Here is a 26,521-nt window from a genome sequence, read left to right on the forward strand (position 1 = left end):
CTATCATCTAGAGAGAGAGAGAGACTGAGGGAAGTCAAATTGGGATGAAGGAGATGCACTTTCTGAGAAGAGATGACAGGTTTGGTTGCAGTCTCCAGAAATTTCCCTTTGACAGATGAAATAGGAAGGGGAACCAATGGTGTCTTGCCCAGAAGGGTGCCAGAAGCAGAAGCTATGGAGACTTCTTCTGGACTTTGAGCAGGAATATTAGAAACATAGGCTGTATGCAGAGAGGAACTTTCCTGTCTACAGGAAGAAGGCATCTGCTTTCCAGGCAGAGAAGTGTTCCTGGTGCAGAATACAGGAAGTTGGTGATGTTCTGGGGAAGCAAAAGGTTTACTTGTGGTGTTTCCCACAAAAAGGTGATGGCTTTGAAGACCTTCATGTTCAAGGACCATTCATGAAAATCCTCCATGTCCCTGCTTAAAGAGTTTGCTACCATGTTCTCCTGAGGGGCAATATACAGTGCAATGACAGCAAGATTCAGGTGGGACACAAAGTGCCAGGTCTCCTGTGCCAGCCTGCACAGGGAGTAGGATCATGCATCTCCCAGCTTTTTATGCACATCACTGTGGTGTTGTCTGCATACACCAGCAGAGCGCCTGGCTTCCAGACATGTGAGCAAGGTCTGCAGGGCCTGCAGAAGTGCCCTCATTTCTTTAAGGCTGACTTGTTCTTTTACCAGGTGGGCAGGCTACTCCCCCCCCCTTCAACTTGTGAGCTCCTGTCCAAGCCCCTCATGCCCTGTCTGAAGTGTCCGTGAACATGACTTGCTTGTATGGGGGCTACAGGGAAAGGAAGGCCCAGGTTCAGAGTGACCTGACTGCTCAACCAAAACAGTACCTTCTTAATGCAGAGCAGAAGAGGGATGAGGGCATCACGTGGGTGTGTGTTGGGACCACACCGATTTTAGATATCACTGTATTTTTCACATGTGGAGTCTGGCAAGGGGGAAGCATAGGAATCGTTGCAGCCATAAACACCAGAACCTTGAGGATCTCCCTTGCCATGCAGGGAGTCTTGTTGGAGAGAGTTCTGAAGTAGATGGTTAGGGTGGGGACTTTCTCCTTAAAGATAAAAGCATGTATGATGGAGGGTTCTAGTCTTCATCTCAGAAAGGTCTAGTCATGGGTGGGATTGAGCCCAATATTTGGAAACTGATGGTGAATCTCAAGAGTCAGGAGGCATACAGTGTAAAGATGATGCTTGAGGAGGATGACCTGGACAGTGCCGGGATTAGAAGGTAATTCAGGTAAGGAAGGATTTGTATGCCCAGAGTATGGCAAAAGGCTAAAGGGGAGCTCAACACTTTGAAAACCCTTGGAGCTGCACAGAAACCAATGGCTAAAGCAGTAAATTGAACATGCGATTACCCAGCAAAGAATTTGAGAAATTTTCTACAAGGATGACTAACGGGAATGAGCAGACAGACATCTTTTATATAGGGAAACCAGGAAAACGTGATGAGGAGGGAAAGGTAGAAGATTGTGCAAAGAAAGCATTTTGAAATTGGCCACTTTTAGGAAGGTGTTTAGTTAGCAGAGTTCCAGAATGGGTCTCCACTGGCCCTCCTTCCATGGGACAATAAAAATTCTTGAATGGAAACCCTTTCCTAAGAAGGTCACAGGACCTCCTCTATAGTACCCTGTGCTAACAAGTCATGGATGATGGGGTTTAGGAGATGAAAGTTTTTGGGACAAGACAAGGGCATTCTTCCCAGAGAGGGAATGCTTTCCCAAGTCACAGCATAGCCTTCCTTGATGATATTCAGTACCCATTTTTCCAAGGTCTCTCAGAATGGGAGTGGGAGAGAAAGTCTTCTTGGGGGAGGGTGTAGAGGGATGCAAGATGTCAAAGGGACCTGCTACCAAATTGAGGCCTCCCTGAAGGGGTATCCCTCCGAGGTTTATCTGGGAATCTTTTCCTAGGTGTTTTTCTTTGCTTATGAGAGGGCCTTGAGTCTCTCTTAACAAAGGAAGATTTTACTTGATAATTTCTATGGTACGTAAAAACTGTGGAAAGCAGAATCTGATAGCTTTCACTGTTTTGTCTTGTTCCTGTAATGCTTTGAAAAGACTGACAGCTTGTGAGCCAAACAGAAGGTTACTATCCGAGGACAGTCCAAAAAGTTTCGACTTGCACTTTTCAGGAATAAGCTGACCTTCCAGCTAGACATAAATCCTGATGATAAAGCCCAGTACCAGCTGCCCCGGAAAAAGCATCCACAGCATCATAGTTGCATTTAATATTGTGTCTGGCTATTTGGGAAGCTTGGGCCACTAGGGTCTGCATATGCTGTTTAGATTCTGATGTCTGAGGCTCTGTGATGACCTTATTCAAGGAATGAAGTACAGAGTAAGTATTTAGTCATTTGAGTTTTGTAATTAATGGCTCCGAAAAACAGCGTGGAGGATGTGTACACTTTTTTTAACCCACCTATCCATTCAACAACTGTCCCTATCAGTAGAAAGGACATAAGTGCTGGGAAGCAGCTTGGAAAGTTTGACCGAGGCCGGTGAAACTGCAGGGGGATCCACCACAGGATTTTTAGTACAGGTATTTAAGTTAATCAAAAACTATGTAGAATCTGTCTCGCCTTTAGGGTGTTGGAGATATTAGCATGAAATGCACGCAGGCAAGCCTCTAGCACAGGGGAAACTGGAGGTGAAGCAGGAGTGCCCATCTTTAAAAGGTTGTAGTATCTCTCTTGCACTTCTAACACCCATTTAGATTGCCTTTTGAAGTGATTCATCATGCTTTGCAATGTTTCTCCAAAGAAAGCTTCTTCTAAGGGAGAAATCAGGAGAAGGGGATTCACTCTCGTCAGAGAATTGTTGTTCTGGAGAATGTAGTTGAGAAGAGTAGTCCTAAGAAAGGTCTGAATTTGCCTCTGGTTCCTCCTCAGAGGATGAGCGAGCCAGTATTTTTTTTGTGGTGTATCCTTTGTAGGCTAGGTCACAAAAGATGGAGGCTTCAAGGACATAACTGCTTTCAATAACCCCTGAAAAAATCTATCCATTCTTTTTCCCTGGATACTGAAGGAGACATCATATGTTTGTTTTGTGTTTTTCGTTTTAGGAGCGACGTCCTCCTGCACCAGCTTAGGAGGTTTGGAGCCTTGGCACATTTTGAAGTGTGTTCCTGGAACCTCTTCCTGCACTAGGATCTGACTGAGTCCACATGAGCCCTCTGAAATGAAGAGGCATGGTTCTGAGGATTCAGTTGTCCTCAAGGCCTCAGGACCAGTACCGGCCGCTGACTGGATAGCCGTAGCATTTATTTCATACAGAAGTCTGATGGACCAATTCTGATTTGGAGATGAAAGAAGACACACCCTCTTTGGGTCTTAAGTTTTTTCTTGGCGAAAGGCCAACATCTGGATATTCTTACATAGTAGAGTGGGTGTTTTAAGCTCTGTGTCTTAAGGAAGGTATTAAGCATGGACAGCCTGGACCAGAGTGTTTTTGGGACAAACTGACAAACCGAACAAGATCTGTAATCATGTCCAGAGCCTAGACAGAACAGGCACTTGGTGTAAAGTCCTTGTATGGACTTTGCCTGCTGCACTTGCATTTACCCCTCCTAGCTAACACCTAATAACAGTTAATACACAGTCAAAAGATTAGAAAGGAAGGATCCCTGAAGGGGCACTTATCTGAGTCTGACAAATGAGGCTATGTTGCAATGATCTGTGTTCCAGTTTGCGGCGAAGCAGTCTGGGGATCTCACATGTACGTATGTCTGTATACCCCTATGCCAGTGAGCTGAGGTTAATATCCAGCTGTATGCCCTTGGAAGGGAAATATTTTGTACCTTGGCTGGACATCAGCGGACGAGAAACCATCTGTTATGAATAACGAAACAGTGATTTCAGTCAGAATATCAAGAAGGTTTAGAGTTACCTGATCTGAAGGGATATTTTTGAGCTATGCAGTTAAGGCTCTTGTACATAACAAACAGAAAGCTAAAATTCAAAGTAGAAAGGGATGATGATGAAGCAAAGGTGGGGAGTTATTCAAGAAATAAGGAAAGACTGGAAATTTGGACGCAGATCCTTAAGGAGAATAACAGTCACACAGAATATTATATTCATAAAATAGCAAAAAATATACTAAGAACTAAGCCAACACAGGAATGGAGAAAGAAGATTTTGCCAAAATGGATAACTATAAATAGGGGTACAGAGAACAGGCAAGAGGGAGCTTGAATTTACTGGAGGAAGCTGGTAAAAGAACCGACGCATTAGGAACAAATAATTAGAGAGGGAAAGGTAACAGAGTGGGAAGAAGCCACGAAGATATTTGGATTGCAAGCTAGTGATTGCCTTCCCTATCAGGGACTGATACTGGAGTACAGACAGAGAGAGACAAATAGGGGAATCCTAAATGAAAGACCTGCACTGGCTGAGTTTTTGAGTCTAGTTCAAAAGTTGCTGTTTAAAACGGATAATTAGTAAGGCATATAAAATATTGCATAACTATAAAAATAAACCAGAAGTGGACAGAAAAGATTAAGAAGAGAGAGATATGCAATCCAAAAAACAATGGGAGGACATACGTATGGCTCCCAAACATGTGACAAAATCTATAAGATTTAGCATTATTCCCTGGAAGTGTTTGCACAGATACTTTCATACTCCAAGCACATCCCAAAGAATTTTTCCTCATGTAGATGGCAAACACTGGGAAGTACAGTGGGGTAGAAAGAAGTACCTGGGAGCATAATTTCAAGTGTAATGAGTTGTCAGACTTCAAAAATTCTCTACAGAGTACTCTGTCAGTAAAAACTGAGTGAGCAAATGAGTGTAATGAAGGAAAAGATTTTTTTTATTTTTTTTATATAGATAGGATAGAGGATACAAATTGCCTAGACATAGTAATGTCTGGTTAAGTTTAATTCTGGTGGCTGCCAAAAAAGCAATAACTAGAAAACGGAAATCAAAATCTAAGCAGACTATACTTGAAGCAGTGGATATTTTGAGAGAGAATAAAAAAAAAAGATAGTAGGATTCTTAAAAAATTGTAGGAGTAAATTACATAGAAAAAAATGGAAGTTGTGGGAACAATACATGCAGAAAAATGTTAAAGAGGAACGAGGTTTAACAGAAGGCAGGAATTGAAACATTTATGTAATATTGAGATAATAAATATGCAAAAGAACATATGTGATGTATAAAATGTTTGCAACTGAGAATTTCTTAATATGGTTTGTTTTCTTTTATATAACTGCATATTTCATTAGGTCTTAAGTGATAATTCAATACGGATGTTTATATATAAAAAAAAAAAAATTTATTCAGCTTTTCTGCAAAAAAGACAGTAAAACTGTGAGGTAGCCTGGGGTGATTTTAGATAAGTTGAGTTTCTTCAGAATGTGGCAAGAGAAACCTGGAGGGGTTGTTCTTTGTGTAAGGGGGGAGGGCCCATAGCCTTAGGAAATTTTATATTCTGGCTTATTTCTTGCCAGCCTTAGATTTACTGGTTAAAGATGGAACTCCTCATATCAGATCCATATCTACTTTATACTTTCACTGTACATGTTTTGGTTGGTTTTCTGATGCTGTAGATGAAATGCAGGTTTTGCTTCTGGCTCATTAATAAATTTACACTAACCTATACATTTTCTCCAGTACGGCCTGCTAAACACTGAACTGCCTCTTCATCCAATGGAAGAAAACAGATCTTGTGAGCCACTGTACATGCAGCCATTAGGGTTTTTTTCTTTTAACCTGAATCCCACGTATATGCTTGGTTATGGCACTCCAAGACCGGGGGGGGGGGGGGTGCAATAGACATTAGGTGAGCTGGTCTGCCCCTCATTTCTGCAAGAAACATACACCAGCACGACTACACATGTGTAATTTCTCTGTCTCCCTATGCAGGTCATGCCTGCATGAAAGGCATACTTCTTAAAAATAGATTAAACCTGCCCTCTCCAAGGATGGACACTCCCATCCTCCCTGCCTGCACGATCAAGCACCCAAGCTGCTGACTCAGGTCATTCGTGTTGTAGTCAAAGGTTTATACTCTTGCAGCATGTGACAGTGACATGACCCCGAGAATGCAGGTCAATTGGTAATATTACAGATACCGCTCTGTTGACATTAACTATTTCAGGGATTTTACTAGTAATTTTTTTCTGTGTGCATTTTACTGTATCTGCATTGTAAAATAGTTATTTCTTGTTATGTATTCAACTGTACCTACATTATAAAGATCACATTTTTGAACATTAATTACTTAAAGCATTAGCTTGCACCTACTTTGACTTGGGTTACTCATATTCTTAATAAACTTTCCTTAAATGTCACCTTGCTGCCTTTCTCCTCATTACTTCACAGGTGGACAATCTGGGCGAATAAATTTAGTTCCACTAGAAGTCTACAACAGGAAAGTAAATAAGAAAACAGCAGCTGAATGAACAGCTTGCAACAGACCCACATGAGAAAGTACTGGATAAAAAGGACTAGAAAGGTGTGCAATCAAGACAGGGAGAGACTGTGTGTGCACATCAGTGAGAGACAGATAGTGCTCACTCAGTTGCAGTACCTAAAGGCCTGCTTGACTTAATGTTGTTGAAACAGATCTTTCTGATGCAGATGCCCTAAATTTTGGAACATCAAATAACGTGACGACTATTTCCGTAACTTAATAAAGTCAATGCAAAACCCTTGAAGCAAGATCCCTCACCTTCTTACTTTTAGTCAACTAACTAACTCACAAAATACTGTACAACTCTTCATTTTTTGCAAACTACATCACTATTTCAACACTATATTCCATATTGTGACCTACGCTCTTCTCACAAGTATCTAATATTTATTTACAAATCTCAAAGATCTAACTGGGTTAGTCTGTATTCTCACTGTGTTGCCAAATCCTGCAATAGCACTCCAGAAGCAAATCAGATTTACACCCCACTGCTATTCCTTCAAGTCTAACCTGAAAGAACATCTAACCAATAACTGGATCTGCCCATGCTCCAAGCCATTTTAGTAGTCTTCTATTCCCTTCTTCCCCACTCTTAATAGACTTTCTCTTGATATATCCTACTTCCTTTTCTGCTTTACCTACTTTCTAGCCTCACCTCTCCAATTCAGAGGTTCATAGGTAGGTACTAGGCCTATTGGCCCTAGGGCCTATATATAAGCCTAGCCAAATGGTACCCTGGCTTTTGCAACCCAAGAAAAGTATTCTCCTGTGCCCCTGTCAAGCACAACCACAGAAGTGATCCCGGGGTGAATTTCCTATCTCCCATACAATCAAGATTTTTCTTGAAGAGTGCTAATGAGGAGCTTTGTTTGATATAGATAGGTAGTTTGTTCCAGAGTATGGGAAGTCTCTGGGACAGGAATCTATCCCTCCAGCATGTTCTGTTTATTGTGGTGACAAGGTTTAGGTCCCTAGAGCATGTAGCTCAGAGAGATTGGGATTTCTTTCTGTGGTGCATGTCTAGCAGCTCTGGGTTTGACATAGCTTTGTATGTTAGGCAGAGATCGCCTCTGAGTAGGCGATATGCGACGGAGTAAAGCTGGAGTTTTTTTGAGACTGTCTACGCAGGGCATCTGTTTGAGGCCAGTAATCCTCTTTGTGAGGTATTTATGTGGCCTTTCCAGTTGTTGTAGATGTCTTGTGAGGTACATACCAAAAGGGGCATTATACTCTATAATGAGTCTAATGAGTGATGAGTAGAGGATAACAATGACCTCTTTTTTCCTGGATGAGAAACCTTTTGTGATGAGGTGTGCCACGTAGAAGGATTTCCTGACTACTGTGGCGATGTGATTATCAAAGGAGAGACTACTGTCCACCTGTGTCCCAAGGTCTCTTATCACACTATGTTACGTAGACTAGTAGTTCATGGGTACAGAGTTTTTACCGAAAGGGATGACAATGCACTTTTTGGCATTGAGCTTGAGGCCATGGCTTTGACACCAGGCATCTGTCTCAGTGAGGCCCTTTTGTAGGATGTCATCATCGTTAGGAGTTTTGATTATGGCTCCTAGTTTGCAGTCATCTGCGAACTTTGTTAGCCAAAGATATTCTGTGTTAGCCTGCACTTCAGAGAAGTAGATACCAAACAGGAGAGAACCTAGGACTGAACCCTGTGGTACTCCACTTGTCACTGGTCTGAAGTTGGATTTAGAGTCTGCTACTTTCACACAGTGTGGGTTCTTGTCAGTGAGCCAGTTGGCAACCCATTTTGTGACATAGGGATTTATACCTAGTTTAGTGAGTTTGTCTCTAATTCCAGAGTGGGGGATGGTGTTGAAAGCCTTGGCGAGATCTAGACAGGCTGTGTGAACCACCTTACCCTCATCTACGGCTTTGGTGACCGCTTCAAAGAAGTCTGTCAGGTTTAGGAGACATGATCTGCCTTTTGCAAACCCGAACTGGGTAGGGGTCCAGAGTTTGGAGATTACCAATGTCATTGTTTATAAGTTCCATGATGATATGCTCCACAGCCTTGCAGACAAGGATAGTCAGGCAAATGGGGGTGGTAGTTCCCAGGGTCCGTGGTGGCTCCCCCTTTGTAGAGTGAGATAACTGTTGCTGTGTGCCATTCAGTAGGCACAAAGCCTGAGGCGAGGCTATGACTGAACATGGTACTTAGGTGGGATGCCAGTTCGTTCTGCAGTTCATGTAGAACACAGCCTGGGATGTTGTCAGGTCCCATGGGTGCTGTGTTTTTGGCTTTGGAGAGTGTGTTTTTTTACCTGTGCAGCCATGATTACAGATACTTTGCATTCTTCTGGTACAGAGATGGGCCCTTTAGGGGATGAGAGAGGGGTAAAGTTAGCACTGAACCTATCTGCCAGGATGTTGGCAATATCAGTTGGTTCTGTATATTTAGTGCCATTGTGCTGCAACAGATCTGAGTGTTGCCATTGAGATTCTTGACATAGCTATAGAATGCTTTGTGGTTGTCTTAACATTCTAATGTCCTTTCTTTACATTCTTATACTAACCTTTATCTCTCCCAGAATTTGACTGAAATGTACTATCTAGTTCTCCTGCTTGAAAGAGGATACGACTTTTATGACCCATTACTTATTCCGTTACATATTTCATGCATAATTATGTATCATGCATATTAGGAACTCTTAATCTTATGTAATTTATGGTCAACTTTACTGCTTGCCTTATTTTCTTTTCTTTTATTGTATTCACATATTTGTTATTGTCCTAATATTTGTAACCATTGTTCAGTTTTTTTTTTTTTAATTCTGTTTAATGTGCACTGTGGAGCCTTTCTCCCCAGCCTTTGCTGAAAATGGGCTCATACCCAGTCGGACTTTCTCAGTAAACAAACGTGAAATAAAATAAAAGGTAATAAAAATGTCATGTTAAGACAAGAAAACAAACAATAAAACCCATACAATTTTATTTACAAGGAGGTGGTCAAAGCCTAGAGCTGAATGGTGTCACACCGGAATTTGCAAATGTGGTGGCAAGTAAGAAGTTCAATGTATTTAATTCTCTGGGCATGAGGATGCCTGCTGGTTGCACCTGTGTAGATAATGACCACAAATTAAAACATGCTGCAGACACATACCTGTCATGTAGAAATCCTTAATTGTTAGCTGTGGTGGAACAAGGGGATCAGAAAGTAGCGCATCTTTAGCCATCTGGAAGTAAAAGAGGTGGATAACATGTATAATTTAACTGTTGTTGGATATACTTTGAAGAAATCTACATAATAAAAAAATACTTGCTTGGATGCAGCACCTAAAGTAACAGCTTTATAATACAGAAAACCCCAAATAACTCCACTCTGAATCTTACACACTATGGGAATAGACATACCACTGAATTTCATTAACAGCAAATATTAAACTAATCAGCTGCTTTTCTAATAGGCTTTGCAGATGCTTAATTACATCATATGGAAATAAGCCTTTATGGTGTGTACACACATGCACATCCCCCCCCAGGAAAACTGGTACTTGTTGAGTATCGAAGCTGGTGGTTAAGACACCTTCAAACCAAGAAATAAACACCACAAAATGTAGTCAATCCCAGATGAGACTTCAAAGTAATCAAGCACTTCTAACTTGTTTAGAATTTGATATTTCTTTATTGAAAAAAAAAAGTATTACATAGATTAGTGCTTTCATCCATACCAGAGCTTCATTAGATCTAACTCCAGTTTATATGACATGCATTATCTATATATTAATTTATAATGGACTGGTTCCCTTTAAGAGGATGAAATTTGTTTTTCAATTACTTAATTAGGTAGGAGGTGCTGAGGTTGATTCTTGCAAGGGAATTGGTCAAAAGGAGTTTTTAAAGTTCACAAGCAACCTGGAAGTTTTTAACTTTGAAAAAGTCCTCTAAGGACGAAAGTGTTCCAGTTCTTGTTTTGTGTATCAGTTTGTTTTAATAAACTACCAAGTAGTTTGCGGCTCTTCACATATTGTTTTAATGTATGTTGGAGTATGTTTTCATTCTGGTTACTAGTTTTTGTTGTCATTATTTATATATGTTTTAACACACAGTTAGTTGTCAGTTCACTTGAGCTGGGGTCATAAATGTATGGTACAGGTTTGTCTGGCCAAGCTAAAGTAGGATAAGGTCTTCATCTTTCATCTCTGTCATGGATATATACTCTTATTGGTAAGCCAATAGTTTATGGCTTAAGCTCTGTATTCCCATCCTATGTAGCTAGTGACAGTTGATACTCACACACTTTTATATAGTTATTGCTACTGACTATGCACATCCATTAGTACATCAACATATCTGTGATGCAATAAGTAGAAGACTAGAAGACATTTACATTACTAAAAATGTGCAACACATACCAACATATGCATGACAACCAGACCAGTTATAACTGTTAAGTGTTTTGCTGCTGTAATCATAATTATAGCTAGTCAGAACAATGCTGGGAACTGTCTAACTATCCTACTGACTGGATGCATCTATCTTGTATCATTTATGCCAGGTAATAAGCAATAACAGCTATAAACTGATTTTTTTTCAAGGCCAAATTTTCTCCTTATATATCACCATAGTCACCCAATCAACTTAGCTTTTGAGAAGAAAATAAAAAGTTTACCTGTTTTCTTGATAACTTTGGTGCGATGCAAGTAAATTCTTAATTGACAGTGAACATCCAACAGGTGTAAGACATCTACTTACCTTTGTTAGAAACATTTGAAAGAAAACTGGTAGATTAATTTTCTGGTTAAATGAAGTTTTCGAAGCCACTTTGGGAAGAAAATTTGGGTCAATCGAAAGGGAGCCCTATCCTTGTTGAAAACTAAGTACAGAGATTTGCAAGATGAAACTTGAATTTCCAAAATTCTTCTGCCAGAAGTGAACAGCCACTAGGAAGACAGTTTTCCAAGACAGCAACTTCAGATCAGATGTTGCTGGTTCGAAAGATAATTTGGTTAGAGCCTGAAGCATCAAGGTAATAGCCAAAGGAGGGACTGGATCCCAGACAGGGAGGTCTGAGCATAAATGTTCCTTTTAAGAAAGCCTTACAGAGCTTAGCTTCAAAGATGCAATAGGATTCTGGTTTTCTCCAATATGAACATTAGACATAGCTGCTAGTTAACCTTAACTGCTGAGAAGCTGGCACCTAAATAAACATTCTACAAAATCAAAGACAGAACTGAGAGATGCTGAGAAAGGATCCAAGTCTTTGAAGAGGCCCAAATTGCAAATATTTTCCACTCATTTCTGTAAACCTTTCTTGTGTTTATCTATACTTTGTCATCACAGAAACCTGAATTCTTCCAAGATGGTTGCACACTGAGTAACAGCTTAACTGTAGCTCTCCCATTGGGAAAACAGAAACTCAACAGAGAAGGCCAGCAACTTTTGTGTTTATGGGCAGCTTTCAGTAACTGGCTAGTAAGTGTACTGCCTGGATGGCCAGGAAAAAGAAACAAGAGCACCTGGAAAAAACAGCTACAAACAATGAGGAAGAAAGACTGACTGGGGAAATTCTGCAGATGTTCATCAAAAACCAAAGCAACCTCTATATATCTCACCTACAGGAAAATTAAGACAACTGCACACAGTTCTGGTTAAAATAAGTGAAACACTGATGAAGTAAATCAACACAAACAAAAGGCTGGAAGAAGCTTTAAACAGATATTCAGATGAGGTGATAAATTTGCAAACAGTGAGGCTGAAATGAAGAAAAAGCTAGCTGAATATGAAACTGCTCAGAAAGAGATAATTAAAAAAACAGAATTACAGGACAGAACACGTAGGGAAAACCTAAGCTTTTCAGCTGCACCATCTGGAAGGAACAGAGACTGCATTAATTTTATGAAAGCACAAAAAAGCAATTGGACTGATATTTCACAGCAAAAGTTGTTAGTCAAAAGGGCACATCATGTGTGTGCACCAAACCTGGCTATGAGAAAGCAACCTAGACCTTAAATAGTAAAGATGCAATCCTACCAGCAGAAGGAGTTGATTCTGACAAAACTGTGGCAGGAGGACAAAATACTAAACATGGGAGACAGCAGTGTGTTTGTGGAGAATGATTACTCTTTGTTCACCAGAGAGATTCGGAGTAAATTCATTCAACTATTCAGGGAATGCTGAGATGCAGGTGTGAGATCCAAAGTGCTGTACCCAGCTGTCTTTAAGGTATTATTCCCTTGAGTGACAAAATCATTTTTTGATGAAGTACATGCTAAGGAGAAATACAAAGGTTTGTCCAACAAAAAGTGAGCAGTGAAACAGGACATTCTGCTTCTTGTTCTACTAGTAATAAAGACCAGAGAGACTGTTCCTGTGAAACCTTTTCCACTGTTTCAATGGAAAATGTTGAAGAGAAGGAAGGGACCACGAAAGCTGACTAGAAGAATCAACAGCTTGTTGGAAACGAAGCAGAGACAGGATATGGGAGATGGAAATGAACAGTAAAACCAGTAAATTAATGTGGGATTACAATGCAAGGATTATATATTTGAAATAAGACAGAACAAAAAAATCTGGAAATATTGGACTTTTTCAGAATTTGTCAGACTTGTGGGGGACTTGAGAAAGTTAACTAAGTAAAGAATACATTTTTCTTAATAGTACTATTTTTGTGGTGTATGGTTTTATTTGCATGTTATAAAGTAAAGTTTTCTCAGTTATTTTAAGCATAATGAGGACTGTAAATATGTGCTGCTGTTCTTTTTTCCCTTTCTTTCTGCCTTCTCTCTCTTCTTGTTTAATTTTAAGAAATGTTAGCACTGCAATGTAAAAAAAGCCTGGTTAAAAAAGAATGAGAAAAGAAAAATTAATGTGCTTTTTCTCATTCTTGCACAGGGAATGACAAGATTAAGGAACTGATTTAGTAACAATATTTAAGAGAAAGCAAGTAAATGAAAAATACTGAATATTATGAGTCTGTTTCTAGCAAATGAATGCATGCTTAGTAGCAATTTTGTATCTGGCCCTCATACCTCCATGGAAGCAATCTGATAAAGAGAAATTGACTATCTCTTTCTCATGTCTCCATGGAGACAATGTGATAATGAGAAACTGTCTGTTTTTCATGTCTCAATGGAGGCAACCTGATAAAGAGTAATTGGTTACAGTCTGTGAGTGATTGGTTGAGGGGAAATACAGGAGAGAGAAACTGGCTAGGACAGAATGTTCTCGAAGCATTCAGGAGTTTTCCCAGCTGAGAGAAATAAAAAGACAGGACAAAACCAGCTAGCACTTAGAAGCACAGGCTGCACCATGCATCTTAGCATGGATAACCTTTCTTTTAGTTTAACTCAAGTCTGAGTGTGGCCGTCAGTTTGGGACATTTGTTCCTATTAGGAGGGTAAAACTTCAATATTTGAAGATGTATATAGTTTTGTGTGTTAGTCCTATTAGCCCAGTAACCTCCTATAATCCTATGAATAGTGTCTATAAGGGTTATTGGGGGGTTGTTTGTGTTTTTGTTTTGAGTACTTTCAATAAAAATGTTTGTAAGATGTGACATAGGCTCAAATGGATATGACAAGAAAAACTACATAAAAGTTCAACCTGCCAAACAGTGTATGCATGTAACACACAGCTGTAACTAGACATTTAACAAAAACGTTTTGCACATAAAAGGTGGGAATAATAACTTTTTAATATAATGATGCTTTCTGTAATGTGAATAGTGAACTATATTAAGAGTCCAAATATCTATGTTACAGGAGACATACTTGTAAAGAAATGAACATTTGAACTTGATAAAAAAAGTTATGTCTTACCATAACATTCCATCTGTGTTGTTGATGATCTTTTATTAATCACTGATGGGTTTGGTTCAGAGCCCTCAGAACCGAGCTGGCCTAATATCAAGCTGCGCCAGCCAAAAAACTCTCGAGCTACGCTATTACCCACAGTGCCCTTCTCCCCGTTACCTCAGATCAAGTTTGCCCATCTTGTGCTAGTAAAGCAGAGGCCATTTCTGTGCAAATGCCCTAACTCACCAACTGACCCAAATTATCCCCCAGGAGCCTTTGGAGGGGGAAGGAGGGTGGGAAGTGATGAATGAAAGATGATCAACACAGATGGAACATTCTGGTAGGACAAATCTTCTTTATCTGATGTTGTTAGTCTTCTTTCCATTCATCACTGATGGGACAGAATCCCCAGCTACCTTATGTTCCTTGGGCGGCCCTTATGGAAGGATGTTCCTGAGCACCACTGAGCCAAAGGCAGCTTTCTCTCTGGAGACCACATCCAATTTGTAATGATTAATAAAAGTGTGGGGGTTAGCCCACGTGGCTGCTGCACAAATATCATCCATAGAGGCTCTTGAATGGAAGGCTACAGATGTTGCCATAGATCTGGTAGAGTGGCTTTAACATTCTGTGGTATAAGTTTTTTGCAAGTGAATAGATGTAGCGTATGCAAGTCCCTTAGCCATTTTGATAAAGTGACCTTGGAGACAGAATTTCCCATTCTAGGTCCAGAGAAGGAAATGAAAAGTTGGTCAGTTTTACGTATTGCTTTGGTTCTGTCTAAATAACACCTCAGCTGTCTGTGTACATCCAAAAAATATAGACAGTACTCCACTTTATTAGTAAAATTTGTGAAAAATACTGGCAACTCAATGGTCTGATTGATGGAAAAATCTGAAATAACTTTGGGGAGAAAATATGGGTTGGTCCGGAGTGATACTCTGTTCTTGTGGAAGATTAAATAGGACTTACTAATGCACAATGCCAGAAGCTCTGAAATTTGTCTGGCTGACATGATGGCTACCAGGAAAAGGGACTTACAAGATAAAAATTTGAGGTCACACTTTACTGCAGGTTCAAAAGAGGGTTGCGTTAAGGACTGAAGAACTAACGTGAGATCCCATGGCTCTAAGTTGTCTGACTGGAGGCCTAATGTTGGACATCCCATTAAGAAAGGTTTTGCACGACCGAAGCGAGATGAGGGGAGAATTATCCAACCCATCATGAAAGTTAGAGATAGCTGCTAGATGTACTTGTATGGTAGAAGCTGCAGCTCCATCTTCGAAGAATTTTGAAAGATATTGTAAAACTGCTGTAACTGGAGCCTTGTACGGGTCTAGCCTCCTTTTCTTAGACCAAACAGATAACCTCTTCCATTTGTCTAGATATAGTCTTCTGGTGGATGGTTTGAGAGAGGCCACATATATGTGAGGGAAGGTTATCCTGCCTGGCGATTAATGGAAGTGGAGAATCCAAGCTGTCAGCCTGAGACTGGATAGGTTTGGGTGACTCAACCCTTGGAGTTGAGAAATCAGGTCTGGAAAAGGGTCCAGAATCCACAATCGAGATAATACATGAGGCCGAAAGAAGGGATACCAAACCTGTTGAGGCCAAAAGGGGGTTATGAGGATCACTATGCACTTCAACCAAATAGCTTTCTTTATGAATTGGGGAATCAGAGGGATGGGGGGGATAGGCATATAGCAGTCCCATGGGCCATTCGTGAATCAGAGGTGTCCCTCTGGGATTCCCCCTGTGGGGAATAGGGCATAATAGCTGCTGCATTTGTTGTTTGACAGGGGAGGAGAATATGTAGCAGCAAGGCTGGCCCCCAGTGGCTGAAAATTTTTGCTGCTACGTCAGGATTGAGGGACCCACTTGTGAGGCATGAGAATACATCTGCTCAGCTTGTCTGCAATCACATTGGAATTCTCACTGGGTGGAACATTGGGAAGTTCTGGATAAGTGATGAGGGGAATGGAGTAGCCTCTGGTTATGATCTTCTGCACCCAACGGTCGGATGTTATTGAATGCCAGGCAGCGTGGTGCAGAGAGAAACATCCCCTGACTGCTTCCAGAGGAAAGCAATTGGGCCGCTCTTCAGAAGTGCTGGTAAGATTGCCCAGAGAAAGAATCCCTGGGTCCCTGATTACGCAGACCCCCTCTGCCTCGGTAGGGGTGTCTTCCAGAATTGTTACCCCCTCTGCCCCTAGGGGTATCATCAACCACATGTGGCACAGAAAGGACCCTGAGATTTTTGTGTCACATTTGTCCGCTCCTCTGGTTCCTGGAAAAGGAGCGCTGAGGACTGGAAAAACACAGACCTATGACAGACAGGGTATTACCATCCTGCTCACACCTGGCCAGGGTGTCTTTCATCTTGAGGTCAAAAAGGGAAGCTGCTTCGACTGGAGGGTTCAGGAAGGAAGACTTGAAAGGGTCCATGAAGTCACAGAAGTGCATCCAGACATGGCATCTCATAACTATGCCTGAACCTGCCACTCTAGCCACTCCTTCGGTTGCATGTGAGAACAACCTCATGGACGAACTGGAGACAGACTCCAGGGTTGTGAGTTACGAGGTAACTTTGTCGCTTACCTCGTCAGACACCTGTCCTGCGACTGCTCCAGAGAGTTCAGAAACTAAGTCTCTTTGGAGCCTCGTAAAATGTGCCAAGTAATTCAGAGACCATATAGCAAAATTCGCTGAAGCAAAAACTTGTTTCCCTACTCTGTCCACAGCCTGTGACTCTCTGTTGGGTGGATGAACAGTATGACTCTTCGGCAAGATCCTTTTTTGTGGCAAACATCACCACCATAACATCAACTGGTAAACCTCTTGATCAATGTGGGTTTTCCTCGGGGGGGGGGGGATATTACCTTGTCAGGTCTCAGAGGGATCGACTCAACTGAATCAGGGTTCTTCCAGGCACGATGCACCATGAGTTGTACCAGCTCATCTGCAGGTGGGGTCACCCAAGAGGTAGATGGCAGAGCATGGAAAGCCTGCAGAAACATGGACTCCTCTGAAGAAGAGTTAGTGGGCTTCCAATCACCCCTCTTGTTTCAACACTTCAAGGTAGTCTCCTACGGAGATATCATCAGGGGGTGACCGTGGAGACCATTCACAGTCATCAAAATCTGTATCCTCTGTCAGAGACTCTTCAGGGGAGTCTATGTGCTTCCTCTTGCATGATCTCTTCTGTAGGGGCTCCTCAGCAGGGGCTTCTGAGGAGGACTCTGAAGAGGAGGTGCCCTGTAACAGGGTCACCTGTGACATTCTTGCCCGGTGTCCCAGGGTGGTGGCTTGCGTCAGCTGTAGCTCAGGGGGGAAAGAGGTCTGGGGTTCCGATGTCAGTGGAATGCTTCCAGAAGCAACTGCCCTCTCCATAACTCAGAAAGCAGGTCCACCCAAAGAGGGATGGGAGCCCGGGAAGAACCTCAGAACCAGGGTCACACTCTGCTCCATCGAACCCGCTCCCGAGGGTGGAGCCTCAACAAGCAGGATCAGTGCAGACAGAACTCCCGGCACCATGGACAGAAACGTAGACATACTTGGAACCGTACTGAGACCCAAACAGCCCACAGCCCAATCATAGGGTTGAAGAAGGCCCGATTCAGAGGGGACCACAAGGACGGTTCCTGAGCCCCAGTGAGGTCCACTACAGGCACTGAGATGGGGGGGTTCCCGAAAATGATGTCGGAGCTGAGGACTTTGGAACCCATATGGTCAAAGGAGCAGTGTAGGATGGAGTCTGTGGAGAAACCAACCGAAGTCCTGCAGGTGGATGGGTCCTAAGAGTGGGTATCCCCCTGGTTGTCAACAGCTGATCCACAAGAAGTAACCACGTCAAACTCAGAAAGGCTCCTGGTGGATACTCCCAACAGAGAGTCAGGTCATTTTTGGAACAGACTGTATACTTGCCCTAGAGATGGACAGTTGATGAAGAGTATCAGGTCTGTGGTGTGGATTCTAACTGGCACAGATGTCTCAAGTTTGGAGATCGGAAGAAGTGGCATCAACATTGTCGTTATCAGGATCGTGAAAGGACTTGGAGCAGACGCAGAAGATTCAGTAGCAAGTGTAATCAGAGAGAAAGGCATCGAAGGCGTGCAATGTGCCAAAGCGGCACTTGTGCCAAAGTTGTAGTAATCTTTGGAAAGTTAGTAGTTGGCGCCATAGACAGTGTAGGAGCCAAAGCTGGCGCCGATATAGGAACAGTTGTAGTCAGAGCGGAAGAGGTCAGTGCCGATGAGGTGGACTTGTGCTCCGAAGTCAATTTAGGTACCTTAGACTATACAGGTTTGCCTTGGTCACCAGATGGTGAAGAGGAAACACAGTGGGACCTTTTCTTATTCTTGGTTGGAGGGGATGAGACCTCCCACTGCAGAAAGGGCCTCTGAAAAGGACAACTTAAGGAGGCCCTTCAGAATCAGTTTTTGCGCTCATTCAAGGTGCGCTGACTAAAACTTTGACAAATCACACAAGGAGGTTGCACCGAAAGATGGGGCATCTCCAAACAAATACAGTCATCATGGGAATCACTGTTAGGCAGTTTACCCTTATATGAAGTACAATGTTTAAACCTCAACGTGCCCTTTTTATCAGACATCATGAACAAAATACACACAAGTCAGACAGAAAAACTAAGGCAAAGAGTTCTGGTTCTACTATATCTATGTCTATAGTTCTACAATCTACCCTCTCCACCTCCTTAACCTCATACAAATTACCCTAACAGTCCATCCAAACAAGACGATCAATTATATTAACTAATCTAGGTATTATTGCCTAAATAAAATATCCTAAACCTAGGTAATAAGGCATCAATTACCTACTACCACAACTTACAAAATGTCTCATGCCTCATGGATGGATGGATTCTGCTATGCCTGTAATCAGCCTGTATGTTCTGCAACTGATATCATTGTACTATCTACTTTTTCTTTCTGTATTCACGGTTACTTAATGCCATCTACCTAAAAAATTTGTAAATTGTTGTGTGTTTGGAGCTTTTCTCCCTGGGACTCCGCTGAAAATGGATATGTATCCAGTCAGACCATCCCGTGTCAACAAATGTAAAATAAAATAAATAAAATAAATAAATGTCTAAATACATATCAAAAACACACAAGTTAGATGAAAAAGGAAGAAGAAATACCAGTGATGGAATTTAAGAAATACCACAAGGGTAGGAAAAAAAAGCTGTACCACCAATGGTGCTTAAAAACTACCAAACGGGTAGAAACAGAAGGGTAAAAAGGTCTATAGACAACTTCAAAGTTAAAGAAATATCAAAATTACCAACAAGGAATAAGAAGTAGACAAAATATCTAGAAAAAATATCAAATGTTTTCCACTTAGCTGAGAGCTTGGCTCGAGAGTTTTTTGGCTAACGTGCACTTGGTATTAGGCTGACTCGGTTCTGAGGGCTCAAAACCGAACCCATCAGGGATGAATGGAAAAAAGATTAACATCAGATGAAAGGTTTTCAGGACAGTTATTTGGTGGAATACCAGAGACAAAGAAAAAGAGGAGTATAACTGCAAGAGGAACTCTAATAGTGATAGGAGAGGATAAAAAGATACTAATGGCAGACTTGTAGTGCTAAGGGGCTACTGTCAAGGGAGGAGGATTGCACTGGCATGTATTTATATTCCACCTAAAACTGCTATAATGGAGCTTAAGAAAACTCTGAGAGAAATAATCAAGTTTTCAGCAAGGAATATAAATTGTAGGTGGGGACTGGAATTTGACTTGCAGCAATGAGGACGTGTCTGGGAGGGGGGGGGGGTCTCAAAATGGAAAAGTATAACAAAGGAGGGTAGACCTTTGAAGAAATTTATGAAAATATTTGGCATGGAAGACATGAATTCAGTAATCAATAATTTATATGAGTTCAGAGTGAATTTACATATTTCCCAAAATATAAAAACTGGGCTAGGCTAGACAGAATTTACATTTCACAGGAACATGTGCATTTAATTGAAGGTCTTGAAACATACCTGACAACTACTTCAGATCATGTGCCAATAACTAAAATAAAAACACAGGGTAATGAAATAAAAATAAGGTGGGAAAGCATCTGTGTCTATCTGTTGAAAAGAGAGGAATTTAAGTGGAGATTATTCAGGAGCTATTCAAGGGGACAAATTACTTCTGAAAATGTAGCTAGGGAGTGGGATAAAATTAAGATGGAGTTTAAAAATAGTGTGGAAATAAAAGAAAGGGAGCTATGGTTAAGAAGTAACAAGAATTATTCAGAGGGACTGACAAATGAAGTCTTGCAGAACTGGGAGAATCTCACAGAACAGGAGGATCATCAAATGCAGAACGTTAAGCAGAAAATAAGGGATTACCTCGATAATTTACTTTAAGTTTAGAAAGGTTGCTGTTAAACTGTTTTTTGATAGTGACACTAGAGCACAAATTTATAGCAAAACAACTCAGGCAACAGAAAGTAGAAAGGGCTGTCGCCAAGCGTAAGGAACCTGTAACAAGAAAAGTAACAAGAGATCGTGTAGAGGTATTAGAAATATTTTGAAAATTCTATTACAGTCTACATAAACAACAGAAATATGAAACCAAGAAAAGATACAAATGGAAATGTTTGTGGAAGAATTAAATATACAAAGGTTACAGGTAGATTAGGTTCAATTACTAAAGGTCAGGATAGGAGGAGATGAGATAAAAATTGTGATGTATAACTAATCTACAGAAAAGCCCACAGGAACAGATGGTATTTCCTGGGGAAGTTTGGGAGCTAGGAGGGAAAAAACAGAAAGATCTGGAAGCTTTTACTTTAACAGTATTTTAAGAGAAGTGCCAACATCCTGGAAGAAAGCAACTGCAGCTTTAATACCTAAAGATGGTAAAGATCCATCAGCTCTAGCTTCATATAGGCCCATTTCAATATAAACATATCTACAACGGCTAAAAGAATGGCAACATTTATGTCAAAATTGATAAATATGATCAGTGTGGTTTTGTGGATGGAAGGCAAACATTTGATAACATTAACAGAACACTGACGATCCAGAGGGAAGCAGAATGTAAGAAAATTCCATTGTGGTTGGTGGGTCTTGGTGCAGAGAAAGCATTTGACAGAGTAAGTTGGGACTTTATGAGCAGGGCAATGGAAGCATTTGCATTTCCTGAAAAAAATAAGGTTGATTAGGATGATATATAAGGGATCAGAGGTGAAAATTTAAGTGGATGGGGTCCCTCTGACAATTTCTGCTTAAAAAGAGGAACCAGGTAGGAATGGCCTTTTCCCCTTTGTTATCTGCATTATATTTAGAAGTGACAAAGAAAATAAGGGGCTTAGAAATTCAAGGATATAACTAGTATGGTAGTCAAAAGAAGCTGTGTCTATTTGCAGATATTATTTTATACCTGACAAAACCAGAAAGAGAGATTACTGTGTTGTGGAACATTCTGAGACCATTTCAAATCTTTTTGGGATACAAAATTAATGAAGATAAAGCAAAGGCAACAGCAGTAAATTATGTACCCGCATATGAATTGGTTCAGCGATATCCATATGTATGGGGGGACATGACAAAATGAAGTATTTAGGAGTATGGATTAAAAATTATTCTGGTGTGGCAACTAAGGATATATGGGAAAAGACTAAACAAAAGATAATACAAAAATTGAGAAAATGGAAGCTTTGTTATATGGAGATGGATAGTAAGATATAAGCAGTTAAAATATTTTTAGTCCCATTACTGTTATACACAGGTCAAGCATATTTTTATCAACCAGAGAAGAAGTTGAGGATAATAATAAAGAGCTGAAGGACCATCTGGGAGGGGAAGATGGCAAGAGTCAAGTGGGAATATTCTTCCAGTAGAACAGGGCAGACTGGGATTACCCAATTTGAGGGGGTATTTCCCACCCATTGCTACACAGTTAAGGCTCCTATACATAGCACAAGCAGAAAAGTATTATCCAAAGTGTAAAGGGATGATGATGAACAGGGAGGAAACTCAGTGAAAAAGGAGAAACTGGGATTTTGGATGCAGACCTTTAAGGAGAACAATAATAATCAAACAGAATATTATATCTATAAAGTAGCAATGTATTCTAAGAACCAAGCCAGCACAGGAATGGAGAAGAGAGATTCTGTCAATAGGGATGACTGCAATTAGGGATATAGACAGTAGGGGACTGGAATTTAGAGAAAAATGGCAAGGAACCAAGGTACTGGGAGCAAATAACTAGAGAGGGAAAGATGACAGAATGGGAAAAAGCCAATAATTTATTTGGACTGCAGGATAGAGATTACCTTCCCCATAAAGGGCTGATATCAGAGTATAGGCAAACAGAAAGAAATGGGGGGGGGTCCTAAACCAAAGACTAGCACAGGCAGAGTTTTTAGTAGAATCTAAAACAGAAGCTACCATTAAAAAAGGAATAATTAGTACAGCATATAAATATTGCATGATAACTATAAGAGTCAATCAGAGGAGGTTAGAAAGGATTGAAAAGAGAGACTGGATAAGTAATTCACAAAGAAACAATGGGAGGATGTATGTATGTATCCCTAATATACAACAAAATCAGAAGATTTAGGATTTTTGCTTGGAAATGTTTACATAGATATTTTTATACCCTAAGTAGACTCCAGATAATTTTTCCTCAGGTAGCCAGTAAATGTTGGTGGTATGACAGGGAAGAAAGAGGTAACTGAGAACATATTTTCTGGGCGTGTAATGAGTTGGCAGACCAAGGATTCCCTGCAGACTGCTCTGTTGAAAATGCTGGGTGGGCAAATTGGTGCGACAAGGGATTTTTCTTAGCTATGATACAGAATCGGAATTGCCTACACATGGTAAGGTATTGTTGTGTCTAATTATGGTGGTTGCCAAAAAGACAATTTCTAGAAAATGGAAATCAAAATCTAAACCAACTATACTAGTAGTAGTGAATATAGTAACAGAGATAAAACAACTGGAACTGAAATCTTTAGAAAAGGATAGAAGTAAATATATCAGGAAAAAATGGGAATTGTGGAAACAGTACATACAAAGGAGAAATGAGGTTTAAAATAAGGCAGAACTTAAATGAGCTATGCAATGTCTGACTGAAAATGACTGGGTAGATTATAAGTGATGTATAATGTTTGCAGCTGGGTGTGTGTCAGTGTGGTTTATGATGTAAAATGCTTTGTCAGGGTTAGCTGGCTTCTCTTCAGATTTATTGTGATCCCTTAATAATGACAGAGCTGTAACAAAAGTCCCTGCAATGGATCAAAAGTTTTCTGGTGGAAGAAGTAAGGCACCACTCATTTGGATAGGGGAAGACTCAATCCTTACAGTCTTGGGTAAGCTGCCACCACTGCCATGCACTTCGCAAACAGCATGGAGCCTGTGGTGAGAACAAAGGGCAGTGCTCTCAGCTGTCAGTGACTAGCCCCCAGCCAAAAGAGGAGAAATCTTTTAGACTGCCTCACCATCTTTACATGGTAGTAAGTAGTAAGTATCCTGAAAGTCTGTTCAGCATATCTAGTTGTACTTCCTCAGAAGAGGTACAATGAACTGCACTGTGCCCATCTGGAAATTTGTCTCATGAACTGATTTAGGTGACCAAGATCCAGAATGGCCCCAAGGTCTCCAGATTTTTTGGAACAAAAAGAATCTTGAATAGTCTCTGGATCCTCGCTGGTCTGGTGGGACCAGCTGGATGGCTCACTTTTGTAACAGCTTTATCCACCTCTGATAATTCCCTCTGACCAGGTAGAAGTTCGGGGATTTTCTTTTTGTCTGTTGAGGCAAAGTAAAGGGAATAACTCTGCCTCTGGTAATAGTCTTCTGTAGTCAAGAATCTTGAGTGATGGCTACTTAGGGGCAAGGATCCAGAGATAAACCCCCCTTCCAAATGCCTAGAGTACAGCAGTTAGGCAACTGTTCTGGACCACTGGAAGAGTTTCTCAGTGAGGGGACCTAAAACCTTACAGGTTATGTGGTCTCTGCCTCTTGGGTGAAGTCTATTAAAATTATTTGCTCCTTTGCCTCAGGGAGAGGGGATGAGGGGCTCAAAAGTTCCTTTCCACCCTTCTTGTCTGGGAAAAAGTCCTCTTGGTGGTGGAAAACACAAGCTTACTGCACAGTCTTGCTATCTTGCTTGCTTCTGGTGTTTATTTTACCTTGGGTTCAAAAAAGTGTTGAAACATCACAGGGTGCATTGATAAAGGACAGTTTTCTGAATGTCCTCGGGCAATTCATCCAAGAGGGATTTGGAATGCTCCTTAGTCAAATCTCACTGAAAATGAGTCATATGGGCAAAGCAGTTCAGTGCATGAACAGCAATCATCACTGAAGCATAGGTCCACTTTCCAAATTTGTCCCATGCCTTGGGTTCCCTGTTAAGAGGGTTTGACAGAGGCATTCTCCTCAGAAAGCTCTGTTAGTGGCTACCACTACCTCCATAATATCTGCTGGGGATCTATGCTCCAATGTGAGCAGTTTCTTGGGGAGTTTTTATCCAGTTTCCTTGTGATCAGTTACACCAAGCTGGACTCCTTCCGAGCCTGCTGTGAGACCAAATCAATGAGCTCACCAGTGTGTGGGATGAGCCAGCCCAAAAGCTTTGAAGAATCCCTACTCCTCTTGGGTGGGGACTTCGGATGACCAACTCCCATCCCCCACTGCATCAATTCAAGTATCGTTAAGGAGAAGACGTTTTCCAGGGAGGACCTTGGGGACCCCCCCCTCCTTGAAGTTGACCCCCCTCCTTGAAGTTGGTATCTTCATTACCTGACTCATGGGAGGAGTCTACATAACTCCTTTTACAAGACAGTTTCTTGGGACTTTTTTCTGCAGGGTGTTCTGCAGAAGTCTCAGAAGCAAAATGGTAAATCGCCCGACAAGGACCCTTGAGGCTGAGGTTGGCTGCCCAAGATGGACAGGATGTATGGCAGGTACTGCAGAATTCAAAGGGAGTCAAGATAGTGCCTAGTGCGTGTGAGGGACTTCCACTCTAGACTTGTAAAGGACTCTTTTAAAGGCTTCAAATGCAGAAAGTACAGTTGTGTACACTTACCATAAATGTAGATGTTCGACTGTAGTCACTGTTGCAGTCATCACATTTGGGTTATCCCTGCCAGGGTTAGCCCTCGGCCGGCCCGAATACCAGAGACTTAGTATTTTTGTGTTGGTTGCTGTCGCTTGAGTTCTGACATCAGGTCGTCAATGGTATACAGGAAGGGATCTGACGCCATTACATCAGTTTTTCTTGCCCTAACCTATCAGGAGCCCCCAACATAGGAGGACAGGCTCTGGTGGTAGAACCCCACTAGTGGAAAATAAATACCAATAAGTCCCTTGTAAGGAAAGGAAAACAACAAGGAAAAACATGGAAGAAAAAGAGAAAGGGGGATTGAGGGAGGGAAACCAGGACTGCATTAGTGAATACATTTGAACATCTACTTTTATGGTAAGTGTACACAACTGTACTTTGTGCTTCATGTTTCACTGTTGCAGTCATCACATTTGGGTAGATACCCAAAGCTGAGGAAATGGGTGGAGGCAGTCAGGGAAGGTAGGGGCTGGCTAGCATGCCCTGCAAGACTGCAGAAACAAACCCTGCCCTGGATTTGGAGAAGAGAGGCAGGTGGTAACGCTTCGTAAAAGTAAGTATGAACAGATGTCCAGGTGGCAGCCTCCAGGATGTCCCTGGTGGGGAATCCTCTGAGGAAAGCTGCAGAGGTTGAGACTGCTCTGTTCTGACCCCCTTAGGGGGAGGCTTGCCACGCTGTTTGTAGCAGAAATGGAAGAAGTGTGCTATCCATTTGGAAATTATTTGCTTGGAGATGGGTTTACCTTCTACCCCTGAAGCAAAGCTACCCAGCAATTGATCAGACTTTCTGAAGGGTTGAGTCCTGTCTAGATAGTATCTGAGCTGTCTGTGCACATCTAAAGAATGCAGAATCCTTTCCCCCTTGTTTTGGGGTCAGGAAAGAAGATGGGTGGGTAAATGGATCGATTGGTTCAGAGCTACACTGGACATCACCTTGGGCATGAAGGAATGATTAGTTCTGAGGGATACCCTGTCTGCATGGAAGATGAAGTGTTCCACAGCCATGAGTGCTTGCAGCTCAAAGACTCTTCTGGCTGAAGTGATGGCCAGGAGGAAGGCCGTCTTCCAGGAGAGAAATTATAGCTCTCCAGAAGAAGCTGGTTCGAAAGGGGGCAGGGTGAGCTTTTCCAAGACAAAGTTAAGGTCCCAAGCTGGTGTTGGTGTCCTTCGGGGGGGGCTCATGTTGCTAGCCCCTCAGAGGAACTGTTTAATCAGAGGGTGTGAAAAAAGAGGCTGCTCAGTGGGAAAATG

General features: G+C 41.5%; 1 protein-coding gene across 1 annotated transcript in view; it reads right to left on the reverse strand.

Annotated features, from left to right (window-relative positions):
* NDUFS1 (NADH:ubiquinone oxidoreductase core subunit S1) overlaps positions 1-26,521 on the reverse strand; it is a 1,309,138-nt gene that overhangs the window by 78,422 nt on the left and 1,204,195 nt on the right. Inside the window, exon 18 of the mRNA XM_044075860.1 lies at positions 9,556-9,628. Coding sequence (XP_043931795.1) covers positions 9,556-9,628 — 73 coding nt within the window. The remainder of the gene's footprint in view (positions 1-9,555; positions 9,629-26,521) is intronic.

Source organism: Protopterus annectens, chromosome 6.part1, assembly GCF_019279795.1.
Source record: "Protopterus annectens isolate FY-2018-M chromosome 6.part1, PAN1.0, whole genome shotgun sequence".
Lineage (NCBI taxonomy): Eukaryota > Metazoa > Chordata > Ceratodontiformes > Protopteridae > Protopterus > Protopterus annectens.